The 23138-nt window shown below is 49.1% G+C and overlaps 1 protein-coding gene across 7 annotated transcripts in view; it reads left to right on the top strand.

Annotated features, from left to right (window-relative positions):
* Nucleotides 1-11108: 11108 nt before the first annotated feature.
* LOC308587315 (nutritionally-regulated adipose and cardiac enriched protein homolog) overlaps nucleotides 11109-23138 on the top strand; it is a 36338-nt gene continuing 24308 nt past the window's right edge. Inside the window, exons 1-4 of one of the 7 annotated variants that reach the window (XM_081194823.1) lie at nucleotides 11109-11343; nucleotides 15229-15406; nucleotides 20462-20551; nucleotides 21987-22169. In XM_081194823.1, the coding sequence (XP_081050949.1) occupies nucleotides 22152-22169 (18 nt within the window). In that variant the 5' untranslated portion in view covers nucleotides 11109-11343; nucleotides 15229-15406; nucleotides 20462-20551; nucleotides 21987-22151. Of the gene's footprint in view, nucleotides 11344-14992; nucleotides 15407-20056; nucleotides 20172-20461; nucleotides 20552-21986; nucleotides 22170-23138 lie in introns of those variants that run through there. The other 6 variants (XM_081194826.1, XM_081194824.1, XM_081194822.1 and 3 more) reach the window with 6 other exon arrangements.

Below are 23138 nucleotides of genomic sequence, written 5' to 3'. Positions count from 1 at the left end.
CATTTTAACATTCATTAAGTTTATAGTAGTCCTTAAGATAGCTTTTAAATTTTCTCCATTCTTCTTCTACCGTCTCTTTTCGTTGGTCACGGATTCTGCCTGTCATCTCGGCCAATGTCATGTAGTCCATCACTTTCATCTGCCATTCTTCCAAAGTGGGTAGGTCTTGTGTCTTCCAATACTTTGCGATGAGTATTCTTGCTGCTGTTGTGGCATACATGAAAAAAGCTCTATCTTTCTTTGTCACCAATTGGCCGACAATGCCCAAGAGGAAGGCCTCTGGTTTTTTAGAAAAAGTACATTTAAGTACCTTTTTCATTTCATTATAGATCATTTCCCAGAAGGCCTTAATCTTCGGGCATGTCCACCAAAGGTGATAAAAGGTACTGTCAGAGCTGCTTGAAGATCCTAGCTCACAGAGGATCACGCTAGCCAGCGATCATTAAGTAAAAGTCTTTATTGAATTACAGTTTCCATTCTCACGCTGCTGCGCGCAAACTCTACGTCTAGTAGCTAGATCGGCGAAGCTCCGTCTGAGTCTCCGCCCCGTGTGCACCAACTTAATATCCTAGCCTTGCTCCACCTTTTCCGCCTGACTGTCCTCCTCTGGGTCCCTCTACCCCCCGGGGCTTCTTCCTTCCGGGATTCTTCTGACGCTGACCCGGACCCTCCTGCCTCCTTGCGCCGGGCTTTAGGACCTGGTTCCCTTTCGGGGCTGCTTACTGCGCCGCCTTCCTCTGCATTTGAACTTGGCGCGCGCGCCCAACCTTCCACTTTCCTCTTAACCGTTTCTTCGCTCCCCGATGGAGGCGTGGCCACTCCTGACTCATGCCCTCCCTCCTGTGGTGAGCTGCCAGCGCTTCCCCCCTGGCTCCCTTTCTCTTCCCTGCTTCCTGGCGGTGACGCTGGTCCCGATTTCCAGCTGCTCCCCCCTGAGTCCCCCCTTGCCCTGGCCACTGGTGCTCCTTTCTGTGAATCCTCTGATTCACTGGAAAGACTGGGAGATCTCGGGTCGTCGTCATCACTCATCTTTTCTTCTGCCTCCTCCCCTTCGCTCTCTGTCTCCTCCCTTGCCCGTGCCTCTGCTCCTAAACCCCTGACATCCATCCCCCCCTCGAAGCCCCCCAGTCCCCCCTCCCCTCCTTCCGGTGCTGGAGCTGGGGGCTGCTGTTGCAAAGGGACGAACGTCGGATATCGGTCGCTTCCCGTGGCGGGCCTCCATCTGAACTCTTCCGGGACTTCCTCCCTGCTCTCGTCGACGACGGTCACCTCCGCTTCCATCTCTGTGCCGCCGTGCTCGAAACCAGGGTCGTCCCCGAAAATGTCCATGTCCGTCTCTCCCTCACTTCCTCCTGGCGGCGTTGCTCGTCCTGAGCAGTCCAGCCACTTTCTGCGGAACTGCTCCTCTGGCCTATCGTCCCACCAATACGAGGGTTCTGAGACAGATCCCGAGGGTGACCCCTCCGGGGAACGGACGTCTCGCGTTGGTTCCTCGTCCGAGTCGAACCCCCGGAACGTGCTGGCCGAAAGCGTGGGTGTGAAAAGCCAGTCGTCGAAAAAGTCTGCTGGCATAGGTCTATGTGGGAAGAGGGCATGAAACTCGTCTTTGAGCAGAGGTTCGTCTAAGGCGTATCCCGGCACCCAGCTGTTCGCACTGGCCGGGGTGCCCTCCTTGGCGAGAAAGTATTCTACCCCCTCTTCCCCCCATCTGGAGTCCAAAATCTCCGTGACTTCGTTGATGCGTTCCTTCTGTGCCGCTCCCGCGTGTCCTGTTCTGTCTCTGGCCGGACTCGGCGCCGTTCCGGGTTCCTGGAACCTGTGCGGTGCCTTGTAGGGAGTGAGCACCGATCTGTGGAATACCGGATGCATTCTGGAACCCTCCGGAAGTGCCAGTCTGAAAGCTACCGGGTTGACCTGCTCTTCGACTTGGTAGGGCCCCAGTTGTTTATGCCCTAGTTTCTTCTTGGCCAACGACCTGGCCGGCACTGCGTGGGCCGCTAACCAAACCCAGTCGCCCACGTGGAGCTCTTCTCCAACCCTTCTGTGCTTGTCTGCTTGTACCTTGTATGCGTGCTTGGCCAGCTCCAGGTGGCGCCTCAGCTGATCGTGGACTTCCTGCAGCTCCGACGCGAACGCATCTGCTGTCTGCGGCTCCCCCTCCCCCATTCTTTCCAGTCCCGGGAAGGTTCTGGGGTGCCTCCCGTTGTTGGCGAAGAACGGCGTGACCCCCGTGGATACGTGCTTCGTGTTGTTGTAGGCGAACTCTGCAAGCGGCAGGTAATCCACCCACGTCGCAGGCTGTTGATTTGCATAACATCTCAGGTACTGCTGCATGATGGCATTGACCCGCTCCGCTTGCCCGTTGGTCTGCGGGTGTCTCGCCGACGCCAGGTTGATCTTGACGTTCAGGAAGCCCATCAGCTTCTGCCAGAAGTTCGAGATGAACTGCCGCCCGCGGTCGGACAGAATAGACCGTGGCAGACCGTGAACCTTGAACACGTGGTCTATGAACAGTTTGGCAGTTTGCTCCGCCGTGGCCACCTTAGCACACGGAATGAAATGCGCCATCTTGGAAAACAGGTCCACCACCACCAGCACTGCCGTCTTGCCCCTTGAGCTGGGCAGATCCGTGACAAAGTCCAGGGCCACCCTTTCCCAAGGTTCTACCGGAGTTTGCAGCGGCTCCAACAGTCCGGCCGGCGGTTTGTGCACTGGTTTGGCCCTCTGGCAGGTGTCACACCTCGCCACGTAGTCTGCGACCTCCCCTCTCATTCCAGGCCACCAGAAATCCCTGGCTACTAATTCCACCGTCTTCTCCTTACCAAAGTGCCCGGCCGTGGGCGCGTCGTGCAGCTGCTGCAGCACCTTGGCTCGAAGTTCGTCTCCCGGCACGTAGATGGCCCCTTTACGGATGAGCAATCCATCTCTTAGCTGGAAACCGTCGGCCGCTGCCTTGCCCCTTTGCACCTCTGCCATCTTTGCTTGTGCGAAGGAGTCCCCCTGCAACGCTCGCCGTACCGCCTCTAGGTCCACGGTCGCCGCGGCGCACGCCCACACTGTCGGTGCGAAGATGTGCATGGCGGCCGCTGGTGTTGCGTCCTCCAGATACTGTGGCTTACGGGAGAGAGCGTCTGCCATGATGTTGGTGTCCCCCGGGACATACTCTATTCGGAAGTCGAAGTTCGCAAAGAACTCAGCCCAACGTATCTGCCTCTGGTTCAGGAACTGTGCCGTGCGCCAGTGCTCTAGATTCTTGTGGTCCGTGCAAACCTGCACCGTGTGCTTGGCGCCGATCAGAAAGTGCCTCCACGCCTTGAACGCTGCATGAATTGCCAGCAACTCCCTGTCCCATATGGTGTAGTTCTGCTCGGACTTGCTGAGCTTCCTGGAGTAAAACGCTCCCGGTCGCCACACCCCCTGCGGGTCTTTCTGCAGCAGGACCGCCCCCACGGCTCTGTCCGAAGCGTCTGTCTCCACCCTCATCGGCTTGCTGGGGTTGACATGAAGCAGCTGCTCTTCCGACGCGAAGAGACGCTTGAGTGCCTGAAAGGACTGCTCCGCCTGCTCTGTCCAAATGAACTTCTTTTTCTTGGAGCTAAGCGTGTCAGTGATGGCCGCCGTCTGCATCGCGAAGCCCTTGATAAACTTGCGATAGAAGTTCGCAAAGCCGACAAACCGTTGGACCTCCTTCCGGTTGCGCGGGCTCTTCCAATCCAACACCGCTCGAACCTTGGCGCTGTCCATGGCGAGCCCCTTGTCAGACAGCTTGTAGCCCAGAAAATCCACCTCCGTCACGTCAAATTGGCACTTCTCCAGCTTGGCGTAGAGCCTATGTTGCTTTAGCCTGCTCAGCACTTCCTTGACGTGCTTGTCATGCTCCTGCTGCGACTCCGAAAAGATCAGGATGTCATCTAAGAAACAGACGCACGTCTTGTAGAGCAGTCCCGCCAACACGTGATGCATAAATGCTTGAAAAACGTGGGAGCCATTTTGCAATCCAAAAGGCATAACTCTATATTCGTAGGTCCCCAGGGGCGTGAACATGGCTGTCTTCCACTCATCACCCTCCCGCATGCGAATGAGGTTGTACGCCCCCCGCAGGTCCAACTTGGTGAACACTCTGCCCTTCCGTACCTTCGCGAGGAGGTCGTCAATTCGGGGCATGGGGAAGTCCGATGGCCTAGTCACACTGTTCAAAATCCTGTAATCCACTACGAGTCTCTTTTGGGGCGTGTCCCGCTTCTTAACAAAGAATACGGGACTGCCCCCCACTGCCTTGGACTCCCGGATGAAGCCGCGCTGCAAATTATGATCAATGAACTCCTTGAGTTCTTGCAGTTCGTCCTCTGACATGGAATACAGTTTCCCTTTAGGCAGCGCCGCCCCCGGCAGCAGGTCAATTTTGCAGTCATATGGTCTGTGAGGGGGTAGCCTGTCTGCCTCCTTCTCGCAGAAAACTTCCAAAAATTCAGCGTACTTGTGGGGAATCGCTTGCAGCGTGCCTAGCAGCAGCTGTGACTCCTCTTCCTCTCCTTCCTGCCTGGGCACTATGCAGTGTTCAGCACAAAAGGAAGAGCCGAAGGTCAGCTGCCTCTGGTACCAAGCCATCGTTGGGCTGTGCTTGTCCAGCCAACTCATGCCCAATACAACGGGCGTGTCAGATAGTTGAGTGACGTTGAAGCTGATGATTTCTCTGTGATTCCCAAGTCGCATCACCATTGGTGGCGTCTGCTTCACCACTTGCCCCCCGAGCAGCTCCCTGCCATCCACCGTGACAACCTGCAGGGGCAGTGTGGCCGGCAGCAACTGCACAGCGTGCCTGTCGACAAAGTCCTGTCCTATAAAGTCCGCATTGCTGCCTGAGTCGATGGTGATTGGCACGTCTATGGTGATTCCATTGGGCAGCTGGAGAGATGCTGTGAGCCTCACTACTGGTTTGGGCGGGAGGGGGTTCACGGGCTGTAAAATCTCTGGGGACTGCGGCACTAACACGTCTGGCTGGGCCCCAGTGCCTCTTCCTCCAGCCAGACTGCGTCGTTTCCCTGCTGTGGTCCTGCTTGCTGCGTTGCTGCAGTCACCATTGCCGAGGCTGCAGCGAGCTTGTGGGGCCTCTGGGGACACTCTTTTGCCATATGCCCTGGTTCCTCACAGACGTAACACTTCCTGTTCCCTCTAGGAGGCTTCGCTTTCACTGCTGCCGGTGCTAGGGCTCTGGTTGCTGACTGAGCCCTTGCACCTCCAACCTCCATAGGTTCGGCTCCTCCTCCTGGCGGAGGCGTGGATTGCGCCCGCGCTGCTTCTCTGGGAAGGAAGGAGGGGCCCCCGGCTGGTTCGCGCCCTCCACGCCCTTCTTCCCTGCTCCACGGACGTCCTTCCAGCCTCACCCCCACTGCCAGTGCCCTCTGAACGACCTCCTGGGTGGTTCGGGGTCTCTCCCCCCTCGCGATCTCATCTTTAATCGAGTTGTGCAGCCCCTCCCAAAAGAGGTCTCTTACCGGAGCCGAATCTCTGTCCCATTCCAGGGCACTGACCAAGGCGAAAAAGCGGGCATGATACTGCCTGACGCTGGCCCTCCCTTGTCTCAGCCCATGCACCTCCTTCCGTGCAAGATCCACGTCAATACTTGATAAAAAGCACCCATCCATCGCTTTAATAAAGGCATCCGCATTCTGGAGCGCCGGATCCTTATCTCTCCATAAATTGCGTAGCCATGCTTTCGCATCCCCATGCAGATGGGACATGATGAACCCCACTCTCTCTTGTTCATCTCTAAAGTCTTTATGCAGCAGTTGCAGTGCGCACAGTACGTCGGCTCTAAAGTTGGGATACTGTTGCAGGTTCCCATCGAAGTGAGAGACTAGCCCGCCTGTCCGTCTCGCCAACCCAATTCCCTCCTGCCGGGGTGTCTGCTTTGTCAGCACGTCTAACCTGACCTGGAGATCCCTGCAGGCGGCAGCTGCCTCCTCCTCTCTCTTCCTGGATGCGAGAACCTCGGCGTTCAGTTGTGCCACTGCTTTTCTGAGGTCCTCTATCTGCTGCTCAGCCGTCATGTCGTCTGCCGTTCGTGAGCTCGCTAGTAGGCACCTGTTTCTCTCCCCTCCTCGAGGCTGTAGATGCCCACAATGAAGAGACGGAGCTTACTGTCAGAGCTGCTTGAAGATCCTAGCTCACAGAGGATCACGCTAGCCAGCGATCATTAAGTAAAAGTCTTTATTGAATTACAGTTTCCATTCTCACGCTGCTGCGCGCAAACTCTACGTCTAGTAGCTAGATCGGCGAAGCTCCGTCTGAGTCTCCGCCCCGTGTGCACCAACTTAATATCCTAGCCTTGCTCCACCTTTTCCGCCTGACTGTCCTCCTCTGGGTCCCTCTACCCCCCGGGGCTTCTTCCTTCCGGGATTCTTCTGACGCTGACCCGGACCCTCCTGCCTCCTTGCGCCGGGCTTTAGGACCTGGTTCCCTTTCGGGGCTGCTTACTGCGCCGCCTTCCTCTGCATTTGAACTTGGCGCGCGCGCCCAACCTTCCACTTTCCTCTTAACCGTTTCTTCGCTCCCCGATGGAGGCGTGGCCACTCCTGACTCATGCCCTCCCTCCTGTGGTGAGCTGCCAGCGCTTCCCCCCTGGCTCCCTTTCTCTTCCCTGCTTCCTGGCGGTGACGCTGGTCCCGATTTCCAGCTGCTCCCCCCTGAGTCCCCCCTTGCCCTGGCCACTGGTGCTCCTTTCTGTGAATCCTCTGATTCACTGGAAAGACTGGGAGATCTCGGGTCGTCGTCATCACTCATCTTTTCTTCTGCCTCCTCCCCTTCGCTCTCTGTCTCCTCCCTTGCCCGTGCCTCTGCTCCTAAACCCCTGACAGGTACCTTCAGTCTCTTTACACTTCCAACATTTGTTATCGGGCAAATGATAGATTTTTGCCAGCTTGACTGGGGTCATGTACCACCTGTATACCATTTTCATGATGTTTTCCTTTAAGGCATTACATGCCGTAAATTTTATACCGGTGTTCCATAACCATTCCCAGTCAGCTGACATAATGTTATGTCCAACATCCTGAGCCCACTTAATCATAGCCGATTTAACTGTTTCATCCTGTGTGTTCCATTTCAACAACAAGTTGTACATTCTAGATAAATTCTTAGTACTGGGTTCTAACAATTCGGTTTCTAATTTTGATTTTTCCACCTGGAAGCCGACTTTCCTGTCCTGTTTAAAAAATTCCATTATTTGACGATATTGGAACCAATTTTCCACTTTATGCTTCAATTTCTCCTGACTTTGTAATTTGAACTTATCTCCATCCTGTTCTAAAATTTCCCAATACTTCGGCCATCCGACCTCCATATTGAGTTTTTTCACTGCTTTAGCCTCCACTGGTGACACCCATCTAGGGGTTTTGTTTTCCAATAGATCTTTATATCTTATCCAAACATTAAACAATGCTTTTCTGACAATGTGATTTTTGAAGGCACTGTTAACTTTATCATACCAAAGATATGCATGCCAACCAAAAGCGTTATTGAAACCTTCCAGATCCAAGATGTCTGTATTCTCGAGGAGCATCCATTCTTTGAGCCAGCAAAAAGCTGCTGCCTCATAATACAATTTTAGGTCCGGCAGGGCAAAACCCCCTCTTTCTTTAGCATCTGTCAATATTTTAAATTTAATTCGGGGCTTTTTGCCCTGCCAGACAAATTTCGAGATATCTTTGTGCCACCTCTTAAAACATTCCATCTTATCAATAATCTGCAAGGTCTGAAACAAAAATAACATTCTAGGCAATACATTCATTTTAATTACTGCAATTCGGCCTAACATTGACAGTTTCAAATTTGACCATATTTCTAAATCTTTTTTAATTTCTGACCAACATTTTTCATAATTGTCCTTATACAAATTCTGATTCTTGGATGTTAAATAAACCCCTAGATATTTGACCTTCTTGACCACAGTCAAACCTGTTTCCTCTTGAAATTTCTCCTTTTCCATATCTGTTAGGTTTTTCCCTAAAACCTGCTGGTCATTTCTTGGACACATCCTGTTTTTGAGGTTCAGATATGCCCTTCTAATTTCCTGTCCTGCTGTTCACATAAATAGCTACTCTCTACCAGGCAGATTCCCACATTACTCGCCATATGCTCCATATCAACAAACAGCAGCACAGTACAATTTACACTACACAGAGAAGACCTGCATGGAATCTGGTTATTTTTTAAAAAAATAAAGTTTGCAATGTAGCCATTTCTGCCTGGGTCTGATAGAATTTGAGCTTCCATTTCGCCCAATGAACAATAGGAACGGACCCCCTCCGTGAAGCACGCTACTATCTCTGCTCGCAGCCCCCTGGCCCCCTGCTGTTTCGTGTTTATTAACTGAGAAAAAACGTGGGCAAATTGCCACCAGGACTGGTGTACTTCTGACGAGATCAGCAGGTGCCCACTGCCCTGGGAACATGCCAAGTGAGCTGAAGACTGCTGATTACCCATCAGCACCTGCTTCAGCTGTCAAAAGGTTGATTGGATGGGAATGTCTTCCAAATAAGCACTGGAACATCAATTTGCAAAACTTGTACATGAGATGGAGGAGCTGTGATGTGCAGAGACGCCTGACAGGAAGTTCAAGAGTAGATGGGAGGCTTCCTAAACATGCTTGCGGGTTTCCCATATGCATGATCTGGTTGGCCACTGGGAGAAGAGAATGGTGGACCAGGTGGACCATTGGCCTGATCCAGTGGACTCTTGTTATGGTCAGGACTAGTGTTGCCATCTCACTTGCCCACCAACAAAAAATAGTCTGGAACCGGGAAATTTGTGAGTGGTAGCCACTGAGCAGGGGACGCGGGTGGCGCTGTGGATTAAACCACTGAGCCTAGGTCTTGCTGATCAGAAGGTCGGCAGTTCGAATCCCCGCAATGGAGTGAGCTCCCGTTGCTCAGTCCCTGCTCCTGCCAACCTAGCAGTTCAAAAGCACGTCAAAGTGCAAGTAGATAAATAGGTACCACTCAGGTGGGAAGGTAAACGGCGTTTCCACACGTTGCTCTGGTTCACCAGAAGCGGCTTAGTCATGCTGGCCACATGACCCAGAAGCTGTATGCCGGCTCCCTCGGCCAGTAAAGCGAGATGAGCGCCGCAACCCCAGAGTCGGTCACGACTGGACCTAATGGTCAGGGGTCCCTTTACCTTTACCTAGCCATTGAGCACATCCTTTGGGGATCCTGTCATCTTCCATTCTGTGGACATGACCAACCTAGTGTAGATGTCGCTGAGACAGGACTGCGAACATGCTGGGAATGTCGGCTTGGGAGAGCACATCTTTGCTTGAAACTCTGTCTTGCCATGTGATGCCCAAAATCTTCCTGGTGCAGTGCATGTGGAAGGTGTTAAGGCATTGCTCCTGATGGCAAGTTGCCCATGACTCAGCAGCGTGATCAACACGCAAGCCTGGTGGATCTTCATCTTGGTATTAGATGTGAGCATCACATTCTCCCACACCCTTTTGGAGAAGGGAGCCCTTGCTGTAGCTGCCTTGCCAATTTGCTTGTCCAGTTCAGCACCAACGGAGAGTTTGCTGGTTTTGGTGGACCACAGGTAGACAAAATCTACCCACCTCAATCGTCTGTTCTACAGGAAGCTTGATTCAGGCACCAAGACCATTGGCAGATCAACTCTTTGTTACAAAGATGTAACAAACGTGCAGTTTCCCACCCTGCTGTAATATATGTCTAACCTGAAAAAACAACGATGAGGTATTTCTAATTTATTTTAAGAAATAGTACTGTATTATATACCATTCTGTGGGGCCATTCTGGCTGCAGCATTCATCCTTCTGTCGTTCTAGCCTAGTTCACTGCAGCTTAGAAAGAAGTGCTTAACTTTAGATAAATCATGGTGATGTTTTCCCCAGGAGCCCAGCAGTGGTTTTCCTTTTAGGGAATTAGCCCTGATCTCCATTTATTCCGAAGCCTCATCTGTAGACTTTTTAAACGAAAAAGCTGAGCAGCTGGAATGTTCATAAACATGCCAGAGCACTGCAGAAGCTGAGACAATAGCTCTGGTTCTTTCAGAGACTGTACATAGTGTTCGCCCCTGGCTTTTGGGGGCTGGGAAACAAAATCGCTTCCAGGCTGGTTATTTATCAAGCACTCATCCTGATTGGCTTGCAACGAGTTTACATGACACCAGCTGTTTATTAAGTATCCATTCTGATTTGTTTGGGGGTTGGGGGTTTCTACAATGTTGTTTCAGCCACTATCCCATGCTCTGTAGTGCGTTTCCACATCACTTTCCTTACCGCAGAAACTCTTTTTCTCTCTCCTTTCTTGATGTGGGCTGCCATAGTGCCAAAAAGAACTTTTAATTTCGCCATGTGACTTAACAGTTTGAGATTGACTCCTACCTGCAAAACAACGACTTAGGTTGCAAACACGCTGTACATGTAAAGGACATTCCCCACCCCAAAGAATCCCGGGAAATGTAGTTTACCCCTCACAGAGCTAAAATTCCAAGCTACAGTTCCCAGAATTCTTTTTTTAAATTATTTTTATTCAGTTTCCAATACAAGATTTAAACATACATTTTCAGTATTGTCACAGATACATAATTTTGACTTCCTTCAGCTCATCCGTTTTCTAATCTTCTATCCGCAATTCTAAATTTAACATTCTCTTTTACTTTAAATAAACCTATTCCCTTGTTCCCTTTTTTACAGTGTTTCTAATATTATTTCTTCACAAAGCTTCCTGTAAACCCACAAACGTTATTTGTGCATCACATCAGTTCCCAGAATTCTTGTGTGTGTGCCTGCATTAAATTTGTACTGTGTACACAGCCAGTCTGGAAGTGTCCTCAATTTATATGTGTTTTTGCAATAATTTGGGGAAACCACAATTTTTCTGAATATCAGTCCAACCCTTGCTTTCAGCTTGATGCCTTTTTAGTTTGTTTATGACCCAGAAGAAAAAGCATCCTTAAAGCTGACTGAGAGCTGACTTTTTGACTGTGCAAACATATACAAGGAAACCCTTCTGAGGCGCGAAGGCTGCACATTCAAAAGCAAGAGCCTATTTCAGTTTTCAAGAGCAACAGGAGGATATGGAGACAGAGATACAAACGAAGAGATACAAGCTTTCATAGGCCAAGAGGAGCCTGTATTTATTCCACAGGCTGTAGCTGTTCTGCTGCTGCTGCTTCTTGGCACTGACATTTCCCCTCGCTTGATCTTCGGACAAATGACAGGAGTGCTAAACATGCTGCTCCAATATACACAGGCGGAAAAACTCTGTATGTAGCTCACTTGCAGATGGAGCTCCTGGCAAGCAGCACCATCATCCATGGAAGCTCCGGAAAGTAAGTGACTTCCTAGAAACTTACAATAATCTGACTCCTCTCCTTATGTTTCTTCTGTGCTGAACCTTAAAAAACAAAACAAAGTATGCTAGAGATATGCACCGAGGGGGTTCTCCTTTCAATTAGATTGGTTCTGAATTTGTCATTAGGATCTAGGAACATAGGAAGCAACCTTATCCTTAGAGCCAGCGTGGTGTAGTGGTTAAGAGCGGTGGACTCATAATCTGGGGAACCGGGTTCGCGTCTCCGCTCCTCCACATGCAGCTGCTGGGTGACCTTGGGCCAGTCACACTTCTCTGAAGTCTCTCAGCCTCACTCACCTCACAGAGTGTTTGTTGTGGGGGAGGAAGGGAAAGGAGAATGTTAGCCGCTTTGAGACTCCTTCGGGTAGTGATAAAGCGGGATATCAAATCCAAACTCTTCTTCTTATCCTGGGTCAGATCATTGGTCCATCTAGCTCAATATTGTGTGTGCTAACTGGCAATGGCTCTTCAGGGTTTCAGGCAGGTTGTCTCTCCCACACTTACCTGGAGATGCTGGGGATTAAAAGTGACACCTTCTGCATGAAACACAGATCCTTTACTGATGGGCTGCAGCCCTTCGCCGAGCAGAGTTGAAAACAGAATATTATGTTGATTGAGTGTGTTGGTGGCAAAAGAAAAAGAAAAAAAACCCTCTTTCATTCCAAGTTGAATGTTGGTCTTAAGGAGAGAGGGGTTAGAGTTCTTGGCCTAGTACCAAGTGATGCGGGAGTTGGAGTCAGGAGTCAAGGCAGCGTCTTGTGCAAGAAGGTTGCAGCGTTGCAACCTTGGGCAGTATTTTTCTGCAAGGTCACAATCTCCTCCAAGGTTCATCCTTGCAGCCCTGCACACACCTGGGCAGTCCATGACTGGACCAGCTGGAGATGCTCCAGGGGCAAGATAGTTGTGGTCCAGCTACTTCTGCCAAGGTTAAAAAAAGAAAAGGTAAAGGACCTCTGGACAGTTAAGTCCAGTCAAAGGTGACTATGGGGTTGTGGCACTCATCTCGCTTTCAGGCCAAGGGAGCCAGTGTTTGTCCACAGACAGCTTTCCGGGTCATGTGGCCAGCAGGACTAAACTGCTTCTGGCGCAGCAGAACACCGTGACGCAAACCAGAGCACATGGAAATGCCATTTACCTTCCTGCCACAGCAGTACCTATTTATCTACTTGCACTGGCATGCTTTCAAACTGCTAGGTTGGCAGGAGCTGGGACAGAGTAACGGGAGCTCACTCTGTTGTGGGGATTCAAACTGCCGACCTTCCAATTGGCAAGCCCAAGAGACTCCGTGGTTTAGACCACAGTGCCAGTCAGCCTGCTGTCACCAGGATGGAGGCTAGAGGGCAGAGGTGAATGTGTGTGGAAACTAGCCTACTGATGGAAAGATATTCCGCACATCCAGTTGTAATTTTAGACTCTGGGCTTAATGGTCTTATGGTGGAGTCCCTTTCTTAGATGATATTGCTTCACATACTTAAAAACATGGTAAGCCAGAGCTGCTGCATCTGGGCTTCTCCTGCTCCTGTGGCTGAGCAGGGCCTGGGCTTCTGTCCAAAAGACCTACAATGGACGCTTGGGTTGCGAACGTGATCTGTACGGGATGCACGTTCGCAACCCACAGCATTCGCAACCCGTGTTTGTGCATCTGCACACATGCAGGTTGCGATTCGGTGCTTCTGCACATGCGCAAAGTGTGATTTAGCGTTTCTGCTAACCCATTCTGGTACTTCCAGGTTTCAGCAGTCCACAACCCAAAAAAACACAACCTGAAGCAGCTGTAACACGAGGTATGACTGTACTTTGATGGTGCCACCAGATCAGATGCCTTCTCCATCACCAAAATGTACAGGCTGAGCAGAGAAGTAGGAGGCTTGCAGTTCCTGAAACAACACCCATCCCTTCTCAAAGAAACAGCTGCTTCTTGAAAAGTAGATGCAGAACCTGAAATTTATTTCCCTGGCCAAATTGAAATTTCTTCCCTTGGCCAAATGCAAACAGTCTCTTTTGCTGTGTACATCCGCTGATTTCAGCCTCCATCCTAGGAATGGAGGAAGCTTTAAAATGCCATGTCAAAGAACAGCCCTCTCCCCTCCTGGAGTCTCTGGTATTCAGAGTATATCCCTGGAGCAACTGGTATTCAGAAGCATTGCTGCATCCGACTGTGGAGGCAGAACACAGTCTTTACCTCCCTCAACTTGTTTAACCCTCTTTTCAAGCCATCCAAGCGGTGGGGGGGGTCACTGTGGTGGGAACAGGGATATTGGGGTGGGCAGGTCCGGAACAACCATTGGGCAAAGGGAGACAACCACCTCTGGGGTCACGGCACCTCCTGGAAATTGCCCTCTGTTGGAGAGTGACATAAGGTAGCCAGCAGCCCTTGGGTGTGCAGGCAGATGCTGCTAGCTTATTGCCAGTGTTTGAGTCAGATCTCAATCCACTCACTTTCTGAACATGGGAAGGGGAGCCATCTTGTCCTTTGCCTCAGGCAGCAAAAAGTCTTGGGCCAGCTATGAGTTGGGGCAGGGATGTACATTATGGTTACCAGATTTTTTCCCCAATGCATCTGGGGACACTTATGATTATTATTTTTTTAGAAGTTGAGTAGCAACAGGGAGTCAGTAGTGGGGATGGTGAGGCAAAGGACCCTGGGCCCAAGTACACATGCATATTGTATAAAGGTGCAAAGCCCTTCTTTTGCACCCTGTGAAACATAAATGCGCAGAGACTGGGCAACAGCGTGCCCCGTGTTCGTGACTCCCGAGCCTTCCTCGATCTCCTTCCCCCTACCCCCTTTGTTTTGACAGATCAGGGGTGGCTCGGGAGTCACAGGCGGGCAGCCGTTGCCCATGAGAGGCCAGCCTGGTAGCGCAGTTGGCTCTGGCTGGCTCTGGCTGGCTTCAGGAGCTGCTCGCTGCCGTGGCGCAGGAAAAATGGCAGGCGCCATGGCAGCAAGCAGCTCCTGAAGCCAGCCAGAGCCAACTGCGCTACCAGGCTGGCTCCGGGCTTCTGAGGCTGCCACTGCCACGTTTCCTGGGGACAGATTTGCAAATCTGGGGACATTCCATGGACAGATTTTGCCCGGGGACAGATTTGCAAATCCGGGGACTGTCCCCAGGAACTGGGGACGTCTGGTAACCCTACTGTACATGCCATGCCTGCTCCACACTTGATTCTTCCACATGCCCTGTGAATGCCTGAACAGAACTCTTTATTGCCCAACATAGAATTGTAGAATTGTAGAGTTGGAAGGCACCGCAAGAATCATCTAGTCCAACCCCTACATCTATTGTTTGTGCCCAAGCCAATAAAGAGGACTCCATCTAGCTCACACCAATGCAGCTGAGGAAAGTACAGTCTCTTCTAGGTCCTTAAGATCTCATATCCTAAGCCCTCCTTTCCCTGCAGAAAGTAAAAAGGACACAGCATTTTTTCATGCAAAATCCACACCGCAGCTTTCTTTCTTTGCAGACATCATGAAGCAAAAGAAGAATCAATTTCTCTGTGACTTTATGCCCTTCCTCCTCCTCCTCCTCCTCCTCTTTTAATTTGATCCAGCGATAAAACTACTCAGCCATAGGAGTAAAACAAAATCTAGGAAAATCGCACAGCTAAACGCTCTGTTGGCAAAGTCCACTTCAACAGCAAAGTGTTTGGTTCTGCTTTCGGATTCCGTTATGAGCTGCATAGATCCCTCACTGGTCCGAGAAGGGGCCCAGTGCTTTTGGCCTGCCAGTCTTCGCTGAAGCTTCGCCTTCTCCCTTTCTGAGCAATTCAAGTCCCTTCATTTAATTCCAATGGAAACTTTAGTGTTTTCAGCCTTGGCCGGTCTGCAGCTGAACGGCTCCTTTCTGGATCTTGTTTCCAGGTCTCGAGAGGACTGGGTTTGATCACCTCGTCTGATTACATCTTTGACAGCTTTAAAGGAATTTGCACAAGGGGAAAGGAGAACAGCGGTGGTTCCTGTGAAGGTTTGGGAGCCAGGACTCCCAAGTTTGATGCACCTGCCGGAGACTTGAGAATACACCTTGCCCTGCAAGGAACAGGTACAAACCTCAGTGTGTGTGTGTGTGTGTGTGTGTGTGCCGTTTTGTCTTTCGGTAAAATAAGAAACTGCCTTATATTGAGGCTGAACATTGGTCCATCTATCTCAATACTGGCTGCACTGGCTGGCAGCAGCTCTCCACGGCTTCACAAGGAGGATCTCTCAGTTCTTGCTGGAGATGTTGAAAATTGAATTTGGGACCTTCTGCAAGCAAACCAGATGCTCTGTCATTAAGCTACAGCCCTTCGCCATACAATCTTTCAGCTTTGTCCTGGAAACAAAGTTTTGCAATGGAGAGAAAAGCTGGTTGTCTCAAGCCTCTCGGAATACTTTAGCAGAGGAGGTCCATTTTGTATTTTACTTTTAAATACAAAACACATATTGGGGGGGGGGTGCTTTGAAAGCCAGCCATCCTGCTGTTTATTTTTAATGCAATGTGCTTTTTTTTAAAAAAAAAAAAATCTCTCCCTCCAATAGCAAACAGCTGTTGTGTGGATGCTGGTTGCTCAACAGCTCATTCTTGTGCAACTGTTACACAACTGCCAGTACCGTACAGCAGTACCTCGGGTTAAGTTCCGGAGGTTCGTTCTTAACCTGAAACTGTTCTTAACCGGAAGCACCACTTTAGCTAATGGGGCCTCCTGCTGCCGCCGCTGCGCCACCACGACACGATTTCTGTTCTCATCCTGAAGCAAAGTTCTTAACCCGAGGTACTATTTCTGGGTTAGTGGAGTCTGTAACCTGAAGCGTATGTAACCCGAGGTACCACTGTACTTGTAAATTCCCTTCTGCAACAACTTCCTATGGGTGCAACAAGTGTCCTGCTTAGTGACTTTCACTTAGCACTATTATTAATTATTATTATTATTTATTAAATTTGTATACCACCCTTCATTGTCAGATATCAGGGCGATTCACGGCAACTTCACAGCATTGGATGCAACCCCATTTTCCTCCACCGCTTTTTAAGACGGACCCCATATTGTGAAGGAAATGTGGTACACTTGAATAGATCACTCACATAGCCTTAAGAATATATTGCCTTGCATGAAAAGCAGCAGCAGTGGTGGTTCCAGTGGTGGTGTATCAGCTTCCATGGGTGTTCAACTGATTGCATATCTGCCTTTGGAGAGATGTTCCCACACAGCCCAAACCACTAACTTTGTAGCCGGATGCTAATATTGTGTACAGTTCTGTCCAGCTCACTTCAAATAGGATATTAATGAGTTGGAAAACATCTACATTGGCTGCCAGCATGTTTCCAAGCACAATTCAAAGTGTAGGTGCTGACCTTTAAAGCCCTAAATGGCCTCAGCTCTACATAACTGGAGGAGCGTCTCCACCCCCATCATCCAGCCCAGACACTGAGGTCCAGCTCTGAGGGCCTTCTGGTGGTTCCCTCACTACAAGAAGTGAGGTTGCAGGGAACCAAGGCAGAGGGCCTTCTCGGTATTGGCGCCCGCCCTGTGGAACGCCCTCCCACCAGATGTCAAGTAGATAAGACATCCGAAGGCAGCCCTGTATAGCATGGGAAGGCCAACTAAGGCCCGGGGGCCAGATCCGGCCCAATCGCCTTCTAAATCAGGCCTGTGAATGGTCCAGGAATCAGCGTGTTTTTACATGAGTAGAATGTGTCCCTTTATTTAAAATGCACCTCTGGGTTATTTGTGGGGCATAGGAATTCGTTCACCCCCCCCCAATATAGTCCGGCCCCCCCCACAAGGTCTGAGGGACAGTGGACCGGCCCCCTGCTGAAAAAGTTTGCTGACCCCTGCTGTATAGGAACATTTTTAATGTTTAATGTTTAACTGTAGTTTCATAATTTACTGGAAGTCATCCAGAGCGGCTGGGTCTACCCAGTCAGATCAGCAGCATATAGATAAATTATTATTATTATTATTATTATTATTATTATTATTATTATTATTATTATTATTATTGGAACCAAAATGATCAAGGGGATGTAGTAACTCCCCTATGAAGGAAGGTTGCAACATTCGGGATTTTTTAGTTCAGAGAAAAGGCATAGAAGAGGTGACATTGTAGAAATCTATAAAATTATATGTGGCATGGGAAAAGTGGACAGAGAAAAGTCTTTCTGAAGGAGCGTCTCCACTCCCATCGTTCTGCCCGGACGCTGAGGTCCAGCGCCGAGGCCTTCTGGCGGTTCCCTCGTTGCGGGAAACAAAGCTACAGGGAACCAGGCAGAGGGCCTTCTTGGTAGTGGCACCTGCCCTGTGGAACGCCCTCCCATCAGATGTCAAAGCAATAAACAACTACCTGACATTCAGGAGACATCTTAAGGTAGCCCTGTTCAGGGAAGTCTCTAATGTGTGACATTTTAGTGTATTTTTGGTCTCTGTGGAAGCCACCCAGAGTGACTGGGGAAACCCAACCAGATGGGCAGGGTACAAATAATATATTATTATTATTATTTCTCCCTCTCTCACAACACTAGAACTCGTGGACAGATAAAACAAAGTGCTTCTTCACAGTGGTGAAGCTGCATGCTCCGCTACCGGGGGCGGAGAGCAGGTGGGGGCATGGCCGGCGCCCCAGGTCGTGGCATGCATCTGGGGGCATGGCGCACTACCCTCGGGGGTGTTGTGTGTGTTCTGGGGGCGTGACGTGCCACCTGGGGGGGCATGGCACCCGGCGTGCGCAGGGGGTGGCACATGTCCGGGGGGGGGGGGCCACCGCGATGACACCCTACCGGAATAGCGGTGCCAGGGGCAGTGTGCTCCCTCCACATCCCAGTTCCTCCGCCAGTGCTTCTTCACGCAATACAGAGTTAAACTATGGAACTCCCTGCCACAGGAGACAGTAATGGCTACCAACATGGCAAATTCATGGAGGAGAGGGCTATTGATGGATCCTAGCCATGATGGGATGCAGGTGGCGCTGTGGGTTAAACCACAGAGCCTAGGACTTGCCGATCAGAAGGTCGGCGGTTCGAATCCCCACGACGGGGTGAGCTCCGGTTGCTCGGTCCCTGCTCCTGCCAACCTAGCAGTTTGAAAGCACGTCAAAGTGCAAGTAGATAAATAGGTACCACTCCAGCGGGAAGGTAAACGGCGTTTCTGTGCGCTGCTCTGGTTTGCCAGAAGCGGCTTAGTCATGCTGGCCACATGACCCGGAAGCTGTACGCCGGCTCCCTCGGCCAATAAAGCGAGATGATGAGCGCCGCAACCCCAGAGTCAGCCACGACTGGACCTAATGGTCAGGGGTCCCTTTACCTTTACCTTTAGCCATGATGGTTGTGCTCTGCTTCCATGGTTGGAGGCAGCAATGCTTCTGAATATTAGTTGCTGGAAACCACAGGAGGGGAGAGTGTTCTTGCATGCAAAACCTGCTTGCTGGTTTCCCACAGGCAACTGTTCAGCCACTATGAGAACAGGATTCTGCACCAAATGGACCATTGTCCTGACCCAGCTGGCCCTTCTTATGTTCTTAGGTTCTTAATCAGGCTGCAATGGGACATGATGTTTGTGGTTGTTTTACACGGCTCTGGATAATTGCACCTGACAAAGGGGAACCCCATCCTTCGCTCTTGCTGCGAAAGGAGGCTATGCCCTATTATTTACCAAATGCGTCCAGAACATTAGAGCTGGAACGTTGAACAGAGGATCGGTTGACGCGTGGGAAGCCAGAGGAACAGTGGAAGCATCCCTCCTGATTAATTCATTATCAGCCCGTTTGGGGAGCCTGATACACCCGCTTCCAGTTACACCAGCACACTTTGCTGCCTGCCATTACACGATTTTGTTTTCAGATTGTACGCGATAAGGTTACTTCATTATTAATATATGCACAACCGCACGCATATATATACATAAATGTTGTATCTGTGCCGGAGCACACAGCCTCTGGAAGTGTTAATAGTTAAGATAAACTAAGTCCATTATCACTGGGAATGACTATTTCTATGACCCTATTTGCAATAAAACCAGATTCAATGATATGAGAAAATTGCTGGGTTTTGGAATAATTGAACCAGGCTGCATGAACCCGTACAAAGGCATCATTTACAAAGTACTTTGCTTGTCTCAAGTATTTATTCCTGCAGAAGGAAATGGGGGGAAGAAGAGTTCATATTGCTTATGCTGTTTTCCTGTGTTCATATTCTGTCTATATCTATCTACCTATCATCTATCTATCTATCTATCTATCTATCTATCTATCTATCTATCTATCTATCTATCATCTATCATCTATCATCTATCTATCTATCTATCTATCTATCTATCTATATCTATCATCTCTATCTATCTATCTATCATCTACCTACCTACCTATCATCTATCTATCTCTGTCTGTCTGTCTGTCTGTCTGTCTATCTATCTATCTATCTATCTATCTATCTATCTATCTATCCACACACACACACACACAAAAAACAACCCTCTACTGTTAGACTTCTCATTTCCTTCCTTGGAAAGGGCAAGAGAGGAACTGTGAACTTCTGTTGAATCACATCCCTCTTTAGAAGAGTTGGCAGTGATTGAGAAGACCTCTTGCTCACTCAACAACCTGCAAAGTGGTTTGCAGAACGTTATAAGTACCTGTTCACGTACTATTCAGTTAAACAGTCAACATACATATATACAGCTTGTATCGAAAATATCTTCTTGCCCTTATATACCCAACGGATCGGTGCATTCTGCAGGAGAGAGCAACATGCAGATACCATCTGATCAGGAGCCCCATTCCACATGATGTCGAAACCAGGCACCAACCCTACAAATTTTCCCCTACGTATCAAACTGGTAACCCTCTTCGTAGTCTTTTCTGTGCCTCTCTAAACATGAAATATGAAGAAAGCCTCACCTAGCACTTTCTTGGACCAGATGGTCCTTTGGTCCAGCAGACTGTGCTGGTCTTCTTTTGTTCTGTTGTCCACATCAAAGTAAGATTCAGCTGCCAAGCTGATCGACTTTCCTACATGGAATGCGGTGGTTGTAGAGAAACCATCATTGTCTTGGCCAATGGCTGAGCTCTAATGGTTTTCATACCCATCATCAATGTTTTTGATTGTCATGGCTTACTCCCCCTTCAGGTCTGCTTGAGAGCATCTCCATGAGCATGGGGCAGTGGCTGTGAAGAAGCTGCATGTTTTTGCTGGAGCAGGAAGGACATAAGTGCCCAGGTAACTGCTGCAAACTCTGTAATCGCATGTAATCGCACTTTGGGCAGGCCTGGTACCCAGCAGTTTTAGATAGCCCGTGGTTGCAGTGGTTAAAGGGCTGAACTAGGATTTATGAGCATAGGGTCATTGGTCTATCTAGTTTGGTATTGTTGGCATATAGAGTCTATATGCGGAAGAACCCTACCTGAGAAGGTTGTGGTGAGGATCACAAGGGGAGGGGAAGAACCATGAACACCACCCTCAACTCCTTGAAGGAAAGGTGGGATATAGCAATAACAGGGCCAGGCCATGCCAATGCCTGCCCTGTGACACGTACACCAAAGGTGCTGAATGGCTAATTCTGCAAGCCACCATTTTTAATTTCCCAGAATGCCCCTGATAGAGCGGTGTCCTGTGGCATCGTCCTACCGCCGCCACCAAGCTGATGTAGGAGAGGGCCCAACAGAGACCACCTTGCCAAGGAAATAATAATAATAATAATAATAATAATAATAATAATAATAATAATAATTTATTTATACCCCACCCTCCCCAGCCAGGGCTGGGCTCAGGGCAACTAACACCAAATATAAATTACAATTAAGCGTAATGGGGGCGGGACAATAACAAAAAAACAGTTAATTAAAATACGGCTTAAAATACAGCCTCATTTTAGTAGTAGCCCATAAATCAAGACCATAAAGGGAGGAAACACCAGATATTCACCCAAGCCAGCTATCCATGCTGGTCCTGCATGGGCCAGCAAAAAAGCCAAGGGAAAATTTATAAACCAAATCCCACATGAAGCCAGTTCTGACTAAGAACCTAGGAAACTGCCTTATAGAGAGTCCATCTTGGTCTATCTCACTCAGTATTGTCTATACTGATTGGCAGGGGGTTCCTGGGACTTTATATGGAAGTCTTTCCAAGTCATATCTTGAGATGCTGGAGACTGAACCTGGGACTATTCAGATGCAGTGCATGTGCTCTGCCACTGAGCTTCCCCTGAACACCTTGTGTGCACAACCCACTCAAAGCATCTCATTCTGCAGATGTTCAACAACTGGGCAGCTCCCAATCTATGCTTCCAGGTGTCATAAGAAAGCTGCAGAGATAGTGCAGGATAGTATGCGCCCCGGAAATGATCTCTTTCAGCTTCTGCCTTCTGGAAGAAGGTACAGGGTTATAAAGACTAGGACTAGCTGCCTGAGGAAAAGTTTCTATCCAAATGTGATTTTGGTTTTAAACACAGTGTAAGGTAGTGTCTATGGGAGTATATTGCATTTAATTATGGGGTATCAGAGTTTTTAGGGGGTTAACCAGGCTGGGATAGCTGGGATAGCAGGCTTGTTGGTCTGTGAATGTCTGATGTAGATTTTTTTCAATTTTGTTGTTCTGCATGGGACAATGACAATAAAGATTATTGTATTGTATTGTATCGTATCGTATCATTAAGGTGGGTCTTATGCAGAAGAGCCTCCCGCTAGTGACTTGGCCAATCTGTGCTAACTGAGTTATGTGATCCTTGCAGAAGCCATGAACCAGCAAAGTTCCCAAGACTTTCAGAAGTTCCACAGGTGTCCATTTTTTGCAACATGAAGGCGTTCCTGCAGATTCTCCAATGCACTGTGAAGGAAAGGTAAGGTGGATTCTTGAAATACCTCTCCAAGCTGTTGCTGCCAGTGTGTTCACAGCTCACAGAAGCACTGAGCATTCTCTGGTGGCAAGAGATGGACCTGTGCTGCTATCACTACGTCCGTGGGCAGGAATTGGCTGAGTTTGGCTCAGTTGCAGTGATGTGGGGCTCTAGAGTTAGGGACTTGGAGAACCTCTTATTTGAATTTCCAAGTTACATGAACTGTTTTTTAAATGCAGGAGTGGATCTACACACAGAAAACACACACGCTATAAATGAGTCAGATATTAAATCGCTATAACAAAAGAACAAAACCACTATGTAAAATCACATAGAATTTTTTTTTTTTACTCTCCACCGCCATCTGGTGTTACATGTTTATAACTCATCCAAAACACTGTTTTTTGACTAATGTAGCTGAGTCCAAAGTGCTAGTATGTAATGGACTAGTTTTGCATTGTTTATAATTTTTAGTTTTAAATTCTTGTAATTTGCCCTGGGACTTCATGGTGTTGGGAAGACATGTGAAATTTCAATAACATTCTCATACCCTCTAACACTTTGAAGCCAAAATCTGGGACGCCGTCTTCCCAGATGCCATCTTTCCATTTTTTTAAATTGCAAGAGCACGGCAGCCATTTTGGTTGTTGCAATTTCGCGAGATTTCACGTTGTGTCCCCCCCAAAAAAACCTTCCTTTGTGTGTGGGAGAATCATGCCACGAAATCACACGAGACCACATCAACCAAAATAGGCTCTGTTCTCTCGCGATAAAAAAAGGGATGTCACAGTTTTTCTGGGACACTTGCAGGGTATGCATTCTAGAAACACTGAGCAAATGGCACTTAGGCCTAGGCCTATATATATATATATATATATATATATATATATATATATATATTTGCTTTCGTAGATTTTCACGGGTACAGGAATGCAGGTTTTGGTGTCTTCGGGTGTCTTCCCGTGTAAGAGT

The sequence above is a fragment of the Podarcis bocagei genome, assembly GCF_964188305.1.
Source record: "Podarcis bocagei genome assembly, chromosome: 1".
In the NCBI taxonomy this organism is placed as follows: Eukaryota; Metazoa; Chordata; class Lepidosauria; order Squamata; family Lacertidae; genus Podarcis; species Podarcis bocagei.
Note: the sequence above shows the minus strand (reverse complement) of the source record. Positions and strands in the feature narration are given on the sequence as shown.